At 40.6% G+C, this 14,489-nt stretch overlaps 1 protein-coding gene and 1 non-coding gene across 2 annotated transcripts; one reads left to right on the top strand and one right to left on the bottom strand.

The window, feature by feature from the left end:
- Positions 1 to 404: 404 nt before the first annotated feature.
- LOC143334659 (transmembrane protein 106B-like) lies at positions 405 to 8,742 on the top strand. The gene is given in 9 exon segments (XM_076753546.1): positions 405 to 538; positions 3,605 to 3,787; positions 5,109 to 5,172; positions 5,787 to 5,940; positions 6,069 to 6,209; positions 7,136 to 7,179; positions 7,485 to 7,538; positions 8,465 to 8,580; positions 8,583 to 8,742. Coding segments are annotated over 8 exon segments (771 nt in total). The 5' UTR covers positions 405 to 538; positions 3,605 to 3,606; the 3' UTR covers positions 8,600 to 8,742.
- A 4,541-nt stretch (positions 8,743 to 13,283) lies between these two features.
- Positions 13,284 to 13,355, bottom strand: trnae-uuc (transfer RNA glutamic acid (anticodon UUC)). Its single transcript has one exon. It is a non-coding gene; the product is annotated as a tRNA-Glu (tRNA).
- Between the last annotated feature and the right edge of the window lie 1,134 nt (positions 13,356 to 14,489).

Raw genomic sequence — 14,489 nt, 5'->3', positions numbered from 1 at the left:
TGACTAACTGCTGAGTTACGCTTCCAGGAACGGAAAGTAATACCGGAAGTAAGATGGGGTTTTTTTAATTATTCAAAATAGAGGTGGACTGAAACTTGGCAGCGTCCTGTTACCACAGCATGTAATACTTTGATATGATCGTTTTAATTTAACCAAGCACATCTATGAGAAAAAGAAGAAATTGAAAAGAGGTCAGCAGGAAAATGGCATAAAATCTTTAATGTTCTTGTTGACAGACTTGTAAAAACAAGTAAATAAGATCATATCAAAACACGCTACTCTCTATGCTACTGAATGTTGAGTGAATTTGAAATAGCCTGCTGTACATAATGGAAAGGGGTAGCAATATGAGATTTACTTTGAAAGTTGTGACCGGAAGTGTTTGTATTTCGTGTCTCGTGTGCTGTGACGGTGCCGCAGCAGTTTGCCGCTGCCGGCCGCACCACCAAACATAAACCGACAAGAAGACATCGTTGGTCCCCAGCTGAACAGGAGAAGAGGAGGCTGTCCACCTGTGAAGACAGCAGCTCAGGGTCAGGTAAGCTGTCAGTATGATTATCTTACAACTGGGAAACATCTGAAGGAGGCGGACATTGAGCGGAAATGAAAGTGCGACATGTCTGACAGGGAGCTCGTTGTAGAAACTAGTCGAAACGTCAACAAGAAACGCTTCATGTCCCTGTCCAGAGAGGCTACATTAGAGTCCAGACGAAACTTTTTTTTTTTTTTATTCCAGGACAACACTGCACCTGTCCTCCAGGTATTTAAAGTACCACTTTTGCTTTGTGCTACTCTCTCTCTATATATATATTTAAAAAAAAAAACAAAAAAAAACCAAAAACGTTTAGAGTTCTGTCATGTATGAGTCAAGTCATTTTTCTAACCTGGTATCCCACTGCCATCACTGTGTGAGTGTCTGTGAATGGAGGAAGAGAGGCAATAAAAGATCAGTTAGAAGTGCTTTACAGTTGACAGTTGACAATTGCAGCGCATGTGGGCCTTGTTTGTGTCCACCTGATGAGGCACTGTTTCCTCTTTTATGTAGCTCTGGTTTGGTCTCTACCACCTCCTGCAAAAAACCACATCTGGCTCTTTAGCTGCTAAATGTTCCATGGTGGTCACCTGCTGAGCAGATGGTGTACAGGAAGCCAAAAGCTCAAAAAACAACAAGCTTAAAGATGTTAAAATGCTCCATAAAGCACGGCGAACTGCAGCTGGCAATAGTTTGGCAAGTGACACTGATGTTTGGCATTGCAGAGTCATTTCATCCATTGCTAAAATAAAACTCTGGTATATTTCATCCTGTTATATCTCCTGGACGTGAGGCCATTGTGATAACATAACAACACACATAACATTTTTAAATTTAATTGTCAGAAAATCCGGAATAGAACAGAATAAGAAAACTGACATATTTAGTGATTAATTAAATAATTTAATTACCTTTTATATCAAGTTTATCAATACTCTGCCTTAATGCATTTAAATACAATTTAATCCATTTATAAAGCCTTTTAAAAACAAATGATTCATACATTTAAACACTGTATAAAGACTTATCTTTTGCCACAGTCCACACTCAGGCTGTCAAAACTGGCCAAAAATGATGTTTGAATATTTCCTCTAAAAAAAACCCCGCATAGCTTTGATCCATTTGAATATCTATTTTTGTGCATTACAGCACAATCCAGTACAACCAGAGACATACTGCTTTTATATTATTTCTACATAAACACGTCTTTTTAAAGATCTTGCTTGACCCACATCAGTCAGTGAAAGTGACGTTGTGTGCCCAGTTGTACAGGTCCAAGTGTCCTGGAAGACTTGAGTGTCCCAGACAAACTTCTGGGGCACTCATTCTGGTCCCTTATTATCTGATCATGGACCCTATTTTCGCATGTTTTTGTGTTCAAGTGAGTGGAAGAGACAACAGTTTTTGCAGTTTTTTCAGTATTGAACAAGAGCACTGCAGCTGCAGCCATGAGATGGACTGCAATGTTATCCCTCCGGGTGTTTGCACATGCACATCCACTAAAAGTGTTTGTTTTTGCCACTGACAGGCTCTCATTGTTATGATAAGTGTCTGGCGGCACTATGGAAGGGATCCATCCAGACATGTATCTGTTTTGTTTAACCAGAAACAGCTGTTATCTGACTCTGGCCAAAACCACCAGACTCCATTCACAGAAACATCGATTTTATCATCATAAAACACACTTCATTCAAATGTGACTCAAACAAAATCAACCTCACCAAAGCCTTCTTGGTTCCAACAATCACTAACTCTGGTTTGGTTGAATAAAAATTCATGAATTGAGAGAGGAGTTAGAGACAGGGCAGACATCAGAAAGAAACAAAAATGGCACTTTTAGCGGCAATATTTTCACATTTAAAGCAATTTTTTTCACTGTATATTATAACCGGAGATATTAAATATGTCAGACTTCAACAGATTTTTCCAGTAAAGCAAAGAAAAACAGTAATTACTGGACAGCAGAAACTCTGTTTTTTTGAGTCCTGTCCATCATGCAGTGCAGCGGTGCAGCTTTTTTTTGTTTGTTTTTTTTATCGAATATTAAATGTCACAACTGAGTGTATGGTATTTATGGATTTTTTAACAATTCAAATTTAAAATTTGAGTATTTGACAGCCGTATTCCACACAGACTGCAAGGAGGATTTGTAGAAACTAAATTCAAAGTAGCAACTGAAGTTAAGGCCTTGAATTGTTGAATTGTTGAATTGTTGAGTGAATCATGACTCCATTACCTGGTCAGTTAGAGTATGTTACATATATCATCCCTTATAAACAGATTACAGTAATACACAGTAGTTCACCACATGACAAGCTGTCATTAGAATCCATTTGAGTGGATATTTACAACATCATAACAAAGACTGATAGTATGCAGTAGTGCAGTCAGGAAACCAAAGGTCTCCAAGCTGATTTCTGTTTTGATTGTTTCTTCATCTGAAAGCTGTCATTGTGTTCGGTTGGTGTGTCGGGCCTATGTGCACCTGCACTTTGTCAGCATGAAACTTCACCACATTCACACAGTGTTCAGCAGTATTCTATGTATACGAAACACTGCTGTAGTGGGATAACTTTATTTTCCACTTTCCTTCAGTTGAGGCAGCTATTTTGTCCACATGCAGATGCTCTTAGTTCCTGTTTTAGTTTTAGTGAGCATACAACACACTACATCACCAACAGTTAGTGGAACAGTCCACCCATGAACCTGTCATTCCAAACACATGGGTGTTAAAGGATTTCTATGCTTCTGTTTATATTATATTATTTATATTCCATATTAAATTCTTATATTACATTATTAATATTTCAAGATAAATCATAATTTTACAATTTTTAAAAACTGATAATATCAGTAAAATGTTCATGATTTTAGTAAAGACTTGTAAGGTTTCAAATATAACTTCAGTTTTGTTAGAAAAATAATGTTACAGTAAAGTCACAAACTCACAAGAAAGTCATAATACTTAAAAGAATAAAGCCATAATTCTAAAATGAAATAGTAAAAGATTTTTTTTCTCCATCTCAGTTGTGTAGTTGACTAGTGATTGAAATGGTCGTTGTGTTTCTTCAGGTATGGGGGCTGTTGCTAGCAGATGTGATGGTGGCAGTGGGGGGGCAGGATCACAGAGCGGCCAAGACAACCAGCCAATAATTGAGAACAATGGCACCAAGAAGGGGGGTGCCAGTCGGAGACACAGCTCAGGAGAAACAGTGGACTGTCCCACCTGCCAGGGTACTGGACGCATACCCAGAGGTAACATAGACACACACACAAAAGCTCTGCATGTTAGTTATGGGCATGGCTGCTTTGAGTGACAGCTAGCCACTAGGTTTCAGCAGCCAGGCTTCATTTGGCTGGACACAGCTCCACCCATGCTCCACCTCTTAGCTGGAGGTTTGGTGGAGTCAGGCGCTGCCAAAATGGTGACTGCCGGAGCCACTGTCTCTGAGCTTCACAGGGTGAAGTCACAGAGGCTACGTCCACGTATTATACAGGCCATGGTTAACACTCATAAAACTGGACTGGTAGATGTCGGCCACCATGGCTCGTGTTCTACCACTGACATAAATTGTAAACCGATTATGTGACTTTCGATCAAATCCAGTAGATTCCTGGCATTTCAAAAAAGAATTTGTTGATCAGCATGATCAAAAGCTTTTGATAAGTCAATAAAAAGTGCAACACGATGTTGATGCTGCTGTTACAGTATTATGTCCCCGTCTAAAACTTGATTGACACAATTTTAAGATGAGAGTTGAGATAAAAATGATCTTTATTCATATAACTGATCCTTTATGCAAAGGTGGGATGAGGAAGAATGGCAGGACATTTCTAATGCTGTGGTCTGTTATATAATAATATCTAAGAGTGTGGCCTCTTGTATGTAATCTGTATTTCTGACTTTGTTCGATAACCATGTTTCAGAGTTGTAGATTAGTTTTGTTGGTAAATCTAATTATCTTTTTTAGTTATTTCACTTTTTTTAAGTCCATCCTAATACAGCACTTAGATAATCGTATCCAGGTTTAGATTTCTTGGCCTCTGTAAGCTCTTCATCCTGTCCACGCTGGCTTTCTTTTCTAAGACAACCACACTGTAAAGCTTTGAACATACTTTGCTACTACAGTCAGGGTCTGCACACACAGACGCATTCCACACTTGTGAACTAGAAAACAAGATGGCGACCTCACTGCAGCAAGAAGAAGGGCTCCTTTGTCATAAACAGACAATGATGTGTCACATATTTGGGACGGTGTGCGGGCCTTATGTTAGACTGTATTTTCAATAGGCACCTTTCGTACATAGCTGCTTTATGTTAAGTAGAACTCAACTGATAAATTGAGTCGGCCGCATATCAGGAGGTGCAAAGGATTTGTTTGTTAATTTGGACACAGAGTCACCATTACATAGTTTGTCCACCAGAGAGCACTGACCAGCTGTTTTTTTCACTGTAAAATGCTCAGTGCATCTTGGGGTGTTGTGACACAAACATGAGAGGATCCAGCCTCTCAGAATATCACATCTGCTTCCACTTTGGCATCTTTGATATGAAACCATGTCCCGTGTGTTACAGGTCAGGAGAGCAAACTGGTGGCTGTCATCCCCTGTAACGACCAGAGGCTGAAACCCAGACACACGTAAGAAAACAAATACTCAACATTTACGTTTGAATCACACTATGTACAAAAAACGACATGTTTAGCCAGAGTATTTTCACAATCAAAGCAATTAATTTCACTGGATATTATGACTGGAGATGCTTGAATATGTCGGACTTCCACAGATTTTCCTTTTAAAAAACAAAAGACATTAACTACTGGACAATGGAAGCTGGTTCTGTGACTCCTGTGTGTCTTGCAGTGCAGTCAATGCAGCTGTCACTGTGGTGCTTCTCCCCCCACAATTAGATACTAACTTTCACAATCGAGTTTATGGATTTTTTTTTACAAATTTAAATTTAAAATATTCCTTGACAGCCTTAATATACATACATGCATCTATGGAGCCAGATGCCGCAGTGTATGATGGAGACAGTCATAATAATGCCCAAGATATTCACAACACTATAACAGCCAGTCTGCCAGCTACTGTATGCTTTATTGAGACATGAGGTCTCATTCTCAAGAGAGATGTGGTCAAGACAACACCAACAATACAACACAAATGGGCGGAAGTTGTGACACGAAGAGGCTGAGTTGGTTTCGTTGGACTGATATCGACTGTTGTGTCTCGGTGTTTCCTCTTCTCTCAGGAAGCTGTACGTTGCCGTGTCTGTTGGTGTGTGCCTCCTGGTCAGCTCCCTGGTGTTGTTCTTCCTGTTTCCTCGCTCCGTCCTTCTCTCTCCAGTAGCCGTCAACTCGTCCTATGTTTACTTCACTGAAGAGGATGTTCAAATTAACATCACGGTAGGTAGATAGGAGAGATGGATGTCTTGTCCTAATTTTTTTGATCGTTATAACCCTTACTAACAACGTACTCTCATTGTAGGGTGATGTATTATTCGTTGTAAAATCACACCTGTGTTTCCTTGTAGAACATCCTGAACATCACCAACTACAACTTTGTGGAAGTGCAGGCCTACAATCTGACCGTGCAGGCCCTGAACTTTGACACGGTGGTGGGAACAGTTGCCATTAAGAATGTGACCTCTATCAAACCTCTGTCTATCAAAATGGTGAGATATCGCAACCTCACAGGAGCAGAAAGCATCATCTAGGAATGGATGACTATACAGTGTGCTGGATCTTAGTGAAAATCATGGTTTATTGTCCCCAAATGCCATGGAAAGACTTAAACCAACAACAAATTAGATTGGGTTTGCTTACATGTGGGAAGGTATTTTAAATTAAGGAGGGCTGCCCAGCATATGTAAGTGTTTAGAGTAAAACAGTGACAGATGTAGTGTCGCATTTACTAAACTAAGATCTGAAACTTGTGTGGAAATAATTACAGCAGTGGAGGATGAGCAATGAGGTCAGTATCATCAAGGATATTAAACATTGCAATTTAAGATGGCATTTCTCCACAGAGAGAGTATTAAAGCACTCCGATGGGCTTAGCACATGCTGATCACTCAGCATGTCAGTATTGATGGGTCATGTTTCGATAGTGTCAGATGTCAGTCTGTCTGTTCTCAGAACTTGCAGCACATGTTTTTATCTTTGCACAAATGATCAGTTTGTTAGTTGCTGCTCTATGCTCACATGAGTCTGAGTGTGAAGGTATTTCTGAAGAAGAGACTGTCTCTATAGTCCCTAATGTCCTCCTGTTTGAGTGACGCTTGTTAGAAACTACAGCAAATGGCTGTTTAAGGAAACTACAGAGCCTTTTTTTTTTTTAATATGAAGCTGTATTTTTGGGAGCTGTTTGTAAAGATTTCTGTCTTCAGTAGAAACTAGTGGTTTGGAGCTGAGAGCTTCAGACAGAGTAGTCAGAAATCATAGACAGACAGACTCACACATTGCTGCTGTTGGTCTTGTCATGGGATTTGTTGGCAATAAGAAAAACATTCAATCTGAGCCTTTAACATACATTTTACATGGTGGAGTTCAGGATTGAGTAACGCTTCTGAATTTCTTTTGCCTTTTTCCTTCCTTCCAGTACTCGTTTGTGATCCCCATCACTCTGGCAGACCCTGGCATGAGGTGAGCAGCCAGTGTCACTTACTCTGTCTTGCTGGTTGTAAGATTCTCTGCATTTTTCACTTCTTCCTGTTCATTCTGGATTGCAAAATATATCCCCGATGCTTCGGCTTGTAGCCAACGCAAATCTAATAACGGGTCACTACTTTGAGATTTCACACTCAGCAGCATGTTCAGATGTCATAGCAGTGTTTAAGCTCAGTGTCGCTGCTTCAACATCTGCTTAGTCAGTTCAAAACATGTATCATTGTATAAATACTGTACATAGCACCACTCATTAGCTGTTTTTTACCTCCTTTTCTCTGCAGTAACTACTGTAAGAAAGCTTCCTTGCCAGTCCACATTCTGTATCTGCATCTGCAGTGAGTATCATCATGTGTTCAGTAATGTGTTTTAATAGGTCTTGTGAAACCTCTCAGATTTGTGATCCGTGTGTCATGAAGAAATACTTACTTAATCATATTTAAACCAGGTTTTCATGAGCTTTAAACAACCTCAGAAATGTCAACAAACAATTTGTGCAATCAGAACTCTTGAAAAGAAAATCCTCTGCTTGAACCTTGAAACAGAGTTTATTCAGGAATATTCTGTGGATGGGTTCACTGTTATCAGTGCTGAGTCTAAAGCCAGAGAACGCAGGAATAACCAATCACAGTATCTGTCTTGACTTATGGCCCAGTTTGCATTGCTCACGCGCCTCATGGTGAACGGATTAAACAATCCTCCTCAGTGCTTCACATACTTCAGACTGGAAGGAGAAGAAAAGCATCTTTGTTTAGACATAACTGGAAAATATGTGGAAAAAGTACGCATTTTAAAGAACACAGTAACAAACAGCAGTGATACTATTTCTCGTTGTAAAGTCTACATATGAAATGTGTTGTTACAGTGTTGATCAAAAACGGTGTTTGTTTAAAGTTACGATAAAAACAACCTTGATTTTGACTTTACGCCTGCTCCTGACCAGGCATAAGATGCACAGCCGATTGTAGCTTAAGCCTAGATGGTACAACCGCCATAACTATTTAGGTGGAGTCAGAGCATGGTGAGCATCGTTTAGTGTAAAGACTGGAAAAATGCAGACATGCCACCTCTGAAGCCATAACGTGACTATCATTATTGAACTCTGGACAGAGCCGGGCACTCCCAAAAAGAAAGCAGAAATGTGTACTTAAACTGTTCTTTTGAATCCAAACATTGCTAACCTTGACTCCTGTGACACTCATATGTTCAAGTTAATATCAGTGTCAGCATAATTCTGCTGTGTTTTGTCTTCCTGTCACTGCAGGATGTCTATGACGGTGTACTACCTGGCCCACTATGAGCAGCTCTCCCTGGAGACATACGAGTACATCGACTGTGGAGCAAACAGCACCATACCACACAGTGTGCAACCCCCACCGCCCTGATGGATGGTGGATGAATGGACATATCGATGAACACATACTGTGGATATACTGTGAGATGGAGTAGTTGGGCCTGCAATGTTTTTTTAAATGTTTTTCTCTTCCATGAACTGTGTCGCTAAATTTTTGGATGAGATATAATGTGATACCAGGATGCTAAATGAAGAATGGGCTCTTTCTAGCCCACCCTACATGTGAACAACGAAACTGATGAAGGATGGGTTCATGGGTTCACATGCTCCACTCTCACCATCTCTGCTGACAGTTTTACAGTTCGACAGATAAAAGTGAACATTGGAGGAAACCCTGAAAAACGTTTGGCCTTGAGTGGATGTTAAGAGGCCAAGGCCATTATCAAAGCACTGAGGACACAGTGGCAGTATGAAAGTAAGCAGAAATGCCATCTGAGGACCTGAATGTATTCTGATTTCTGCTGTTGTCATGACAATGTGATTGCTTGTGTTGCTGTAGAAGTCCATCACTGTCTGGAAATCACTATTTAATAAGTGTAAATACATCTAGTAATACTCAGCTATATTTTGTCCTTTTTCAAGTGAAAATTACACCGTAGCTTTGATGCAGCTGTGCTCAGACTACAAACAGTTGAAATTCTGAATTAAGTCTTTTTGTAAATGATCTTTATTTTTATTCCCTTTTCAGCAGTATGTGGCATCCTGGTGGCTTCTAATCATGCCATACTCCACTCCCTCCACTCTGCAATAAAATGCTGAAACACAATTTTAAAGCCGCACTTAGGAACAATGGATCAAATGACTGCATGCAGTGTGAAAGGTGGTAGTGGTAGTAGCACATCGACAGGGAATTGGCATCAACTCTCAAGTTCCTCTCAGCTCCACAGAGCCTTTTAGCTCGTTTTGGTTTTTCTGCCCACAAACCAGCATTGTCTCGAGCAGCAGGCAGCTGTTTCCGCTGAAAACACTGTGATAAAGCCTCAGTACACGACCTGCCCAGCACCACACAGCGGACAGAGAGTAGCTCGTGAATGTAGCTGAGCATTTAGCAGGTAGAGCCAGACTGCTCTCAGGAGTTGGTGGAGACCAAACCGGAGTGAAAAGAGACTCCAGATGGCCGTATAAAGTTTATAGGGTGGTATAATATGTCAGGTTTTGCATGTCAGATTGTTTGTTCTGCTGGTAAAAAATGTAAATGACAGCACATTATGAGATGCAAGATCTGGAATGACTTCAGTTGTAGATTTCAGCACTGCATATCATGGTTACATCTTCCATTTGTTCTATTTGTGGTGCATGTTTTAAATCTGAAGTAGCCAGAGGATTAAGTGGAGTCGCTGAAGAGGACACACAGACAGTGACACAGTACACATTATCAGCACACTCAACACACACATCTGTCTACTTCTCACTAGAAATCCCACATTAACATCTGGACGAAAACCTGCTACGGGGGAAAAGAAGTGGTGTTTAAATGTAAAGTTCAACATTTTGGGAAAGATGTCTTTTTGCTTTCTGGCAGTCAGATGAGAAGATCAAATGTTCTCATGTCTTTGAGTTAAAATAAAGCGACAGCCAGGAGTCTGTAACACTTGCTAGACTATTTCTGTACTGTGAGCAGTTGCCCTGCAGCCAGTGGAGACTGAAGAAGAAGACGATACTCAGTGAAGAAAGTCTCACTGAATATTGAGAACCTCACTATATGTTTAGAAACACACAAACACTCAAGTCCACATTCTTAAATGCAACTTAAATGCTGCATTATAGGCCTGCACTGATATTTTAAACAACAGCATGCCTCTAATTTTGTGCCAGTAGTTGTATTTGTACCCTTCCTGTTTCACTATCACAATGCCCCCACGCACAAAGCTGGCTCCATACACAAATGATTACACAGAGTCCTGAGCTCAGCCCCATCCAACACCTTTGGGTTGAACTGGAACACTGACCGTGAGCCAGAACTTATCACTTAACATCAGCGTTGGAGCTCACTCAGAGGTCAGCTGTCATATGTAAAGCTCAGTTCATGTGGAGCTTTGGTTCCACTTTGGTTCAGTTTCATTCATCCGCAGACATTGGCCTTTCTTTGTCAACTCATTTTCATGTTTGCTGTTCCATTTTTTAGAGATGATGTCGCAGCAGTCTCATACTGCACTGCACATAATGTAACTGTTAACTCCACTTACTGCACGAGCAGGTTTGTGCAAGAGCAGCAATGAAGCCTACACTGAGTAACAAATAGTTTTTAGTAGATGTTGTAATATTAGTCAGTAGCAGTCACGGGGCCCATGAAAGTTGTTTTTACCACTTTTGTCAAATAAATTGGCAAATAAAAATCGATTCTCAGCAGATAATATGCATTTTCTCAAATTATTGTACATATATATCAGTATCAATAAATGTTTTATTTGTACAAATATGTTCAGCTGGTCAGTGGTGTATTGAGTTAGTCTTGGTGGTCAGAATGGATGAATGGATTTTCAGTTGAATTGTATTCTGTCAGATTTGTTTAGCATTGTACCTATTATGCAAATACACATTTCAAATGTTTAAAGCAACAAGAGCATAACTCTTCAAGCATATTTTTCAGTAATCTTGTATTACCATACAAAGTTATGATACCAGATGAATCTTCAAGAAGTAACATGTTCCGCCTCATTTTTAGAGCTACTCAACACGTCAAAAGTACTTACAGGCGCAACTCCTCAGCTCCCACATTCACACCGCTGAACATGTCCCAGGCAGACATCAGAGAGAGACAACAGCCCACAGAGTGATGTGCTCGTTCAGAGGAGAGGTGGACGCAGACAGACAGGACAGAGACAACATGCTCATTGTTACCGGAGTTTTGTTTTTGATTGTTTATTTGTTTGTTTGTTCTACAGTTGGTTGCAAACACATCTGTATACTGTGTTCACAAAGAAAGCCCACTGAAACATATTCCAGCATTTGAACCCATGAAGTAAAGAGGTGTCCTCCTTTTTTGTTGTTTGTAATGGAATCTGTGGTATATGCTAAATACATAAATAAATAAAAGCTACTACAGTTTCCTGAGATAAAGGTCTTTCCTGCATTAGTGCATTTTGGAGTCTAGGAAAAGTGAACTGTGCTGCACTCAGCAAAAAGATTCTGTGTGTGTACTGACAAATATCAGATGAAAAACACTGTGACTCAATAGAAAGGGTGATTACGTGAACTTTTAGGTGTTTTTTTAAGGAAATTTTGTTTTTTATCTACAAATAATGAAACATGAAAAAAGTACATGAATTTGATGTATTGATTGAATGACAACTTTACTCAGTTAACTGTTGAGGATATTCATGTATTACTAGGTCAATGTAAGTCTCACTGAGAAATGTCATGCTGGCACAGTTCCTTAGACACTTGACTGTCCTGTCTTCGTCAGCGATAAAGGGAAAGAGATGCACTTACTGATTAGAATAAAAGCCACACAAATGAAACAGGAGGACACATTTTCCAGGTGATCATGAGCTCAGCTGGGCTTTGAGAAGGCATGTTTTAAGCCACATTCCTCCCATGAATTGTACAAAACCAAATGCAGGGTTGTTGCTCAGCACTTCCAAACATGGTCCAGCAATCCAGGGAGGTTATCAGAGGACAGCGCTGTCACTTGTCTTCCTCACCACTGCTGCGTGTACTGTAAAGACTGTAAGATAAACAGCCATTATTCCTCTGAAAATACTTTTACAAGCACATTTTGTTGCTATTACAGGTGATCCTCTTATCCGTCAGGCAGAGGAGGGTAAATGTGACAATCCAAACTCATCATGATGAAGGCATTGATTCTTACTGAGTATCTGTTTGGGATCTTGCCACTGTGATGGACAGGTGTCCTCAGGTCGCCCTTGCAGTGTGGACACCGGTCTCCAGCTGGAAACAACACATGAAAAATATGACGTATGCCTAGCAATTCTTCCCGAGGTTAAAACTGCGCTAACTAATCATTCTACATTAACAATTCATCAAACCATGTGTGTGCTGTGATAGGAGTGGCTCATAAACCCACCGCCATCGTTAGGTGGTCCAGCACACAAACTGCTGTGTTCATCATATTTGTTTTTGCTGCTGTTTTCCGTGAAAACTACAGATTATATAAAGATGGATGATGCATCTCCACTTCCTCTCACTGTACAAATATGAAGTCAAAATATCCCAGATACAGGTGCTGCCACTGTGCACTGGTCACATCTTTTGGAGCCGGACTCTGCAGCAGTGATTAGAAGTAGTGATTAGAGCCACAGTATTGAGATCCTGCCCATACACAAACCCAACTAAATCATGAGAAGAGCAGTCAGTGGTGAAAAGGCTCTGATAGACCCCCTGTCCGCTATCCGCTCAGCACCAAACGGCAGACAGACACAGTTAGAGACTAGCAGGTTAACACAGTGGCCGTGTTCAGGAGCTGGTGGAGACCAAAACAGAGCTAAAAGGAGGGTGAAAAGCTGAATTTGCTCCGCTGCGTCCAAGTGGCCAAAAATAATGAATGCAGCTTTAAATTCCAATAGAAAAGTCACCCTGGAAGATGTGACTTCCTAGAGTCTTGTGAGGTTGCCAGGCAATACTGACAGGACTGATGCTGGGCCAAATGGTACACATTTGGTGTAATCTGTAAACAAATGTAGTTCATTCCCTGTTTTATAACAGGGTTTCTGAGTAATACATGCAATGACAACCAGCATTCACACAAATAATCTGACAAACAGGAATCTTCCCATACCGGGAGTCGAACCCGGGCCGCCTGGGTGAAAACCAGGAATCCTAACCGCTAGACCATATGGGACCATACTAACAGCAGAGTGCAGCGAGAAATGATGGCTGAATACAGTCTTTCACTTTGCTCCCATCAATCATTTCCAGTAAATCTGTGGCTGGTGATATCTGATACACACAGTGTGGAGCGCCCGTGTGGCCTTCATGAATCCTTCAGCAGGATCAGCAGCAATCTGTCTAATGAGAACACTGTGGACCATGACGGTCACCCTGGTGTTTGTGTGTGCGTGTGTGTGATTAGTGATTAACTACAGGGATGAAACATTTGCAGACAGTCTCCCCAGGATGACATTTAAAATGTTACACTTGTTGTTTGCATGAAAAGTGACAGAAATAGTTAAGGTAAATTTTAACATTAGCATGCTAACAAGGCCACAATGACCACGCTAACATCCTGATGTTTAGCAGGAATAATGTTTATGTTAACTGTATTACTAGGGTGTGTTAGCATGCTAATGTGTGCTAATTAGCATGACACAAAAAGTAAAGCTGTGGCCTTTTGGGTCAGATCCGTAAACCAAAACACTGGACAATTTATTGTTATCATTTACCTTATGACGATGAAAAGTTGGCAGATCTCCAAAGTCATTACAATGCACCTAAAGGGAACATGAACGTTGCAAACAAATTTCATGGCAATTCATTTAACAAAAGTTGAGATATTTCAGACCAGTGGTGTTTTTGGTGTTTTTGTTTTTTTTCCTTGGGGTATGTGTTGTTGAAACTGCTGTAACACAACAATGACGCCTGAGCTGGCAGGACTGATGAGCACCGTGTGAACAGCCCGTGAGACTGAATGTAATTTGGATATGGTGCAACATCAGGCCAGGTCTCAAGGAACTGAGAAGACCTGTGAAGACCTGTTTCTATGATTACTCATGATGTTGTTTGAGCAATTTTCTCAGACTTGACGTTATACTGTTGTCACAGGCTGAGCGCTGCTCCACATGACCACAAACTGACTTTGACATTTGACAGCTTGCTGGAGTGCCCATTTTAACTCATTGTATTTCTTCAGTGTTTATGTTTTGGGGACCAATTGTCTGTTTCAATCTGCTCGTATTTCACTGTGTGCATATACACAGCGTACACGAGCCTCCCTGTGTTTACATTCAGTAGTAGTATGCAGATGTTTTGTTGGCAC

The sequence above is a fragment of the Chaetodon auriga genome, chromosome 16 (genome assembly GCF_051107435.1).
Source record: "Chaetodon auriga isolate fChaAug3 chromosome 16, fChaAug3.hap1, whole genome shotgun sequence".
NCBI lineage: Eukaryota > Metazoa > Chordata > Actinopteri > Chaetodontiformes > Chaetodontidae > Chaetodon > Chaetodon auriga.
The sequence above is the reverse complement of the archived record's forward strand: the minus strand, read 5'-3'. Positions and strand labels throughout refer to the sequence as shown.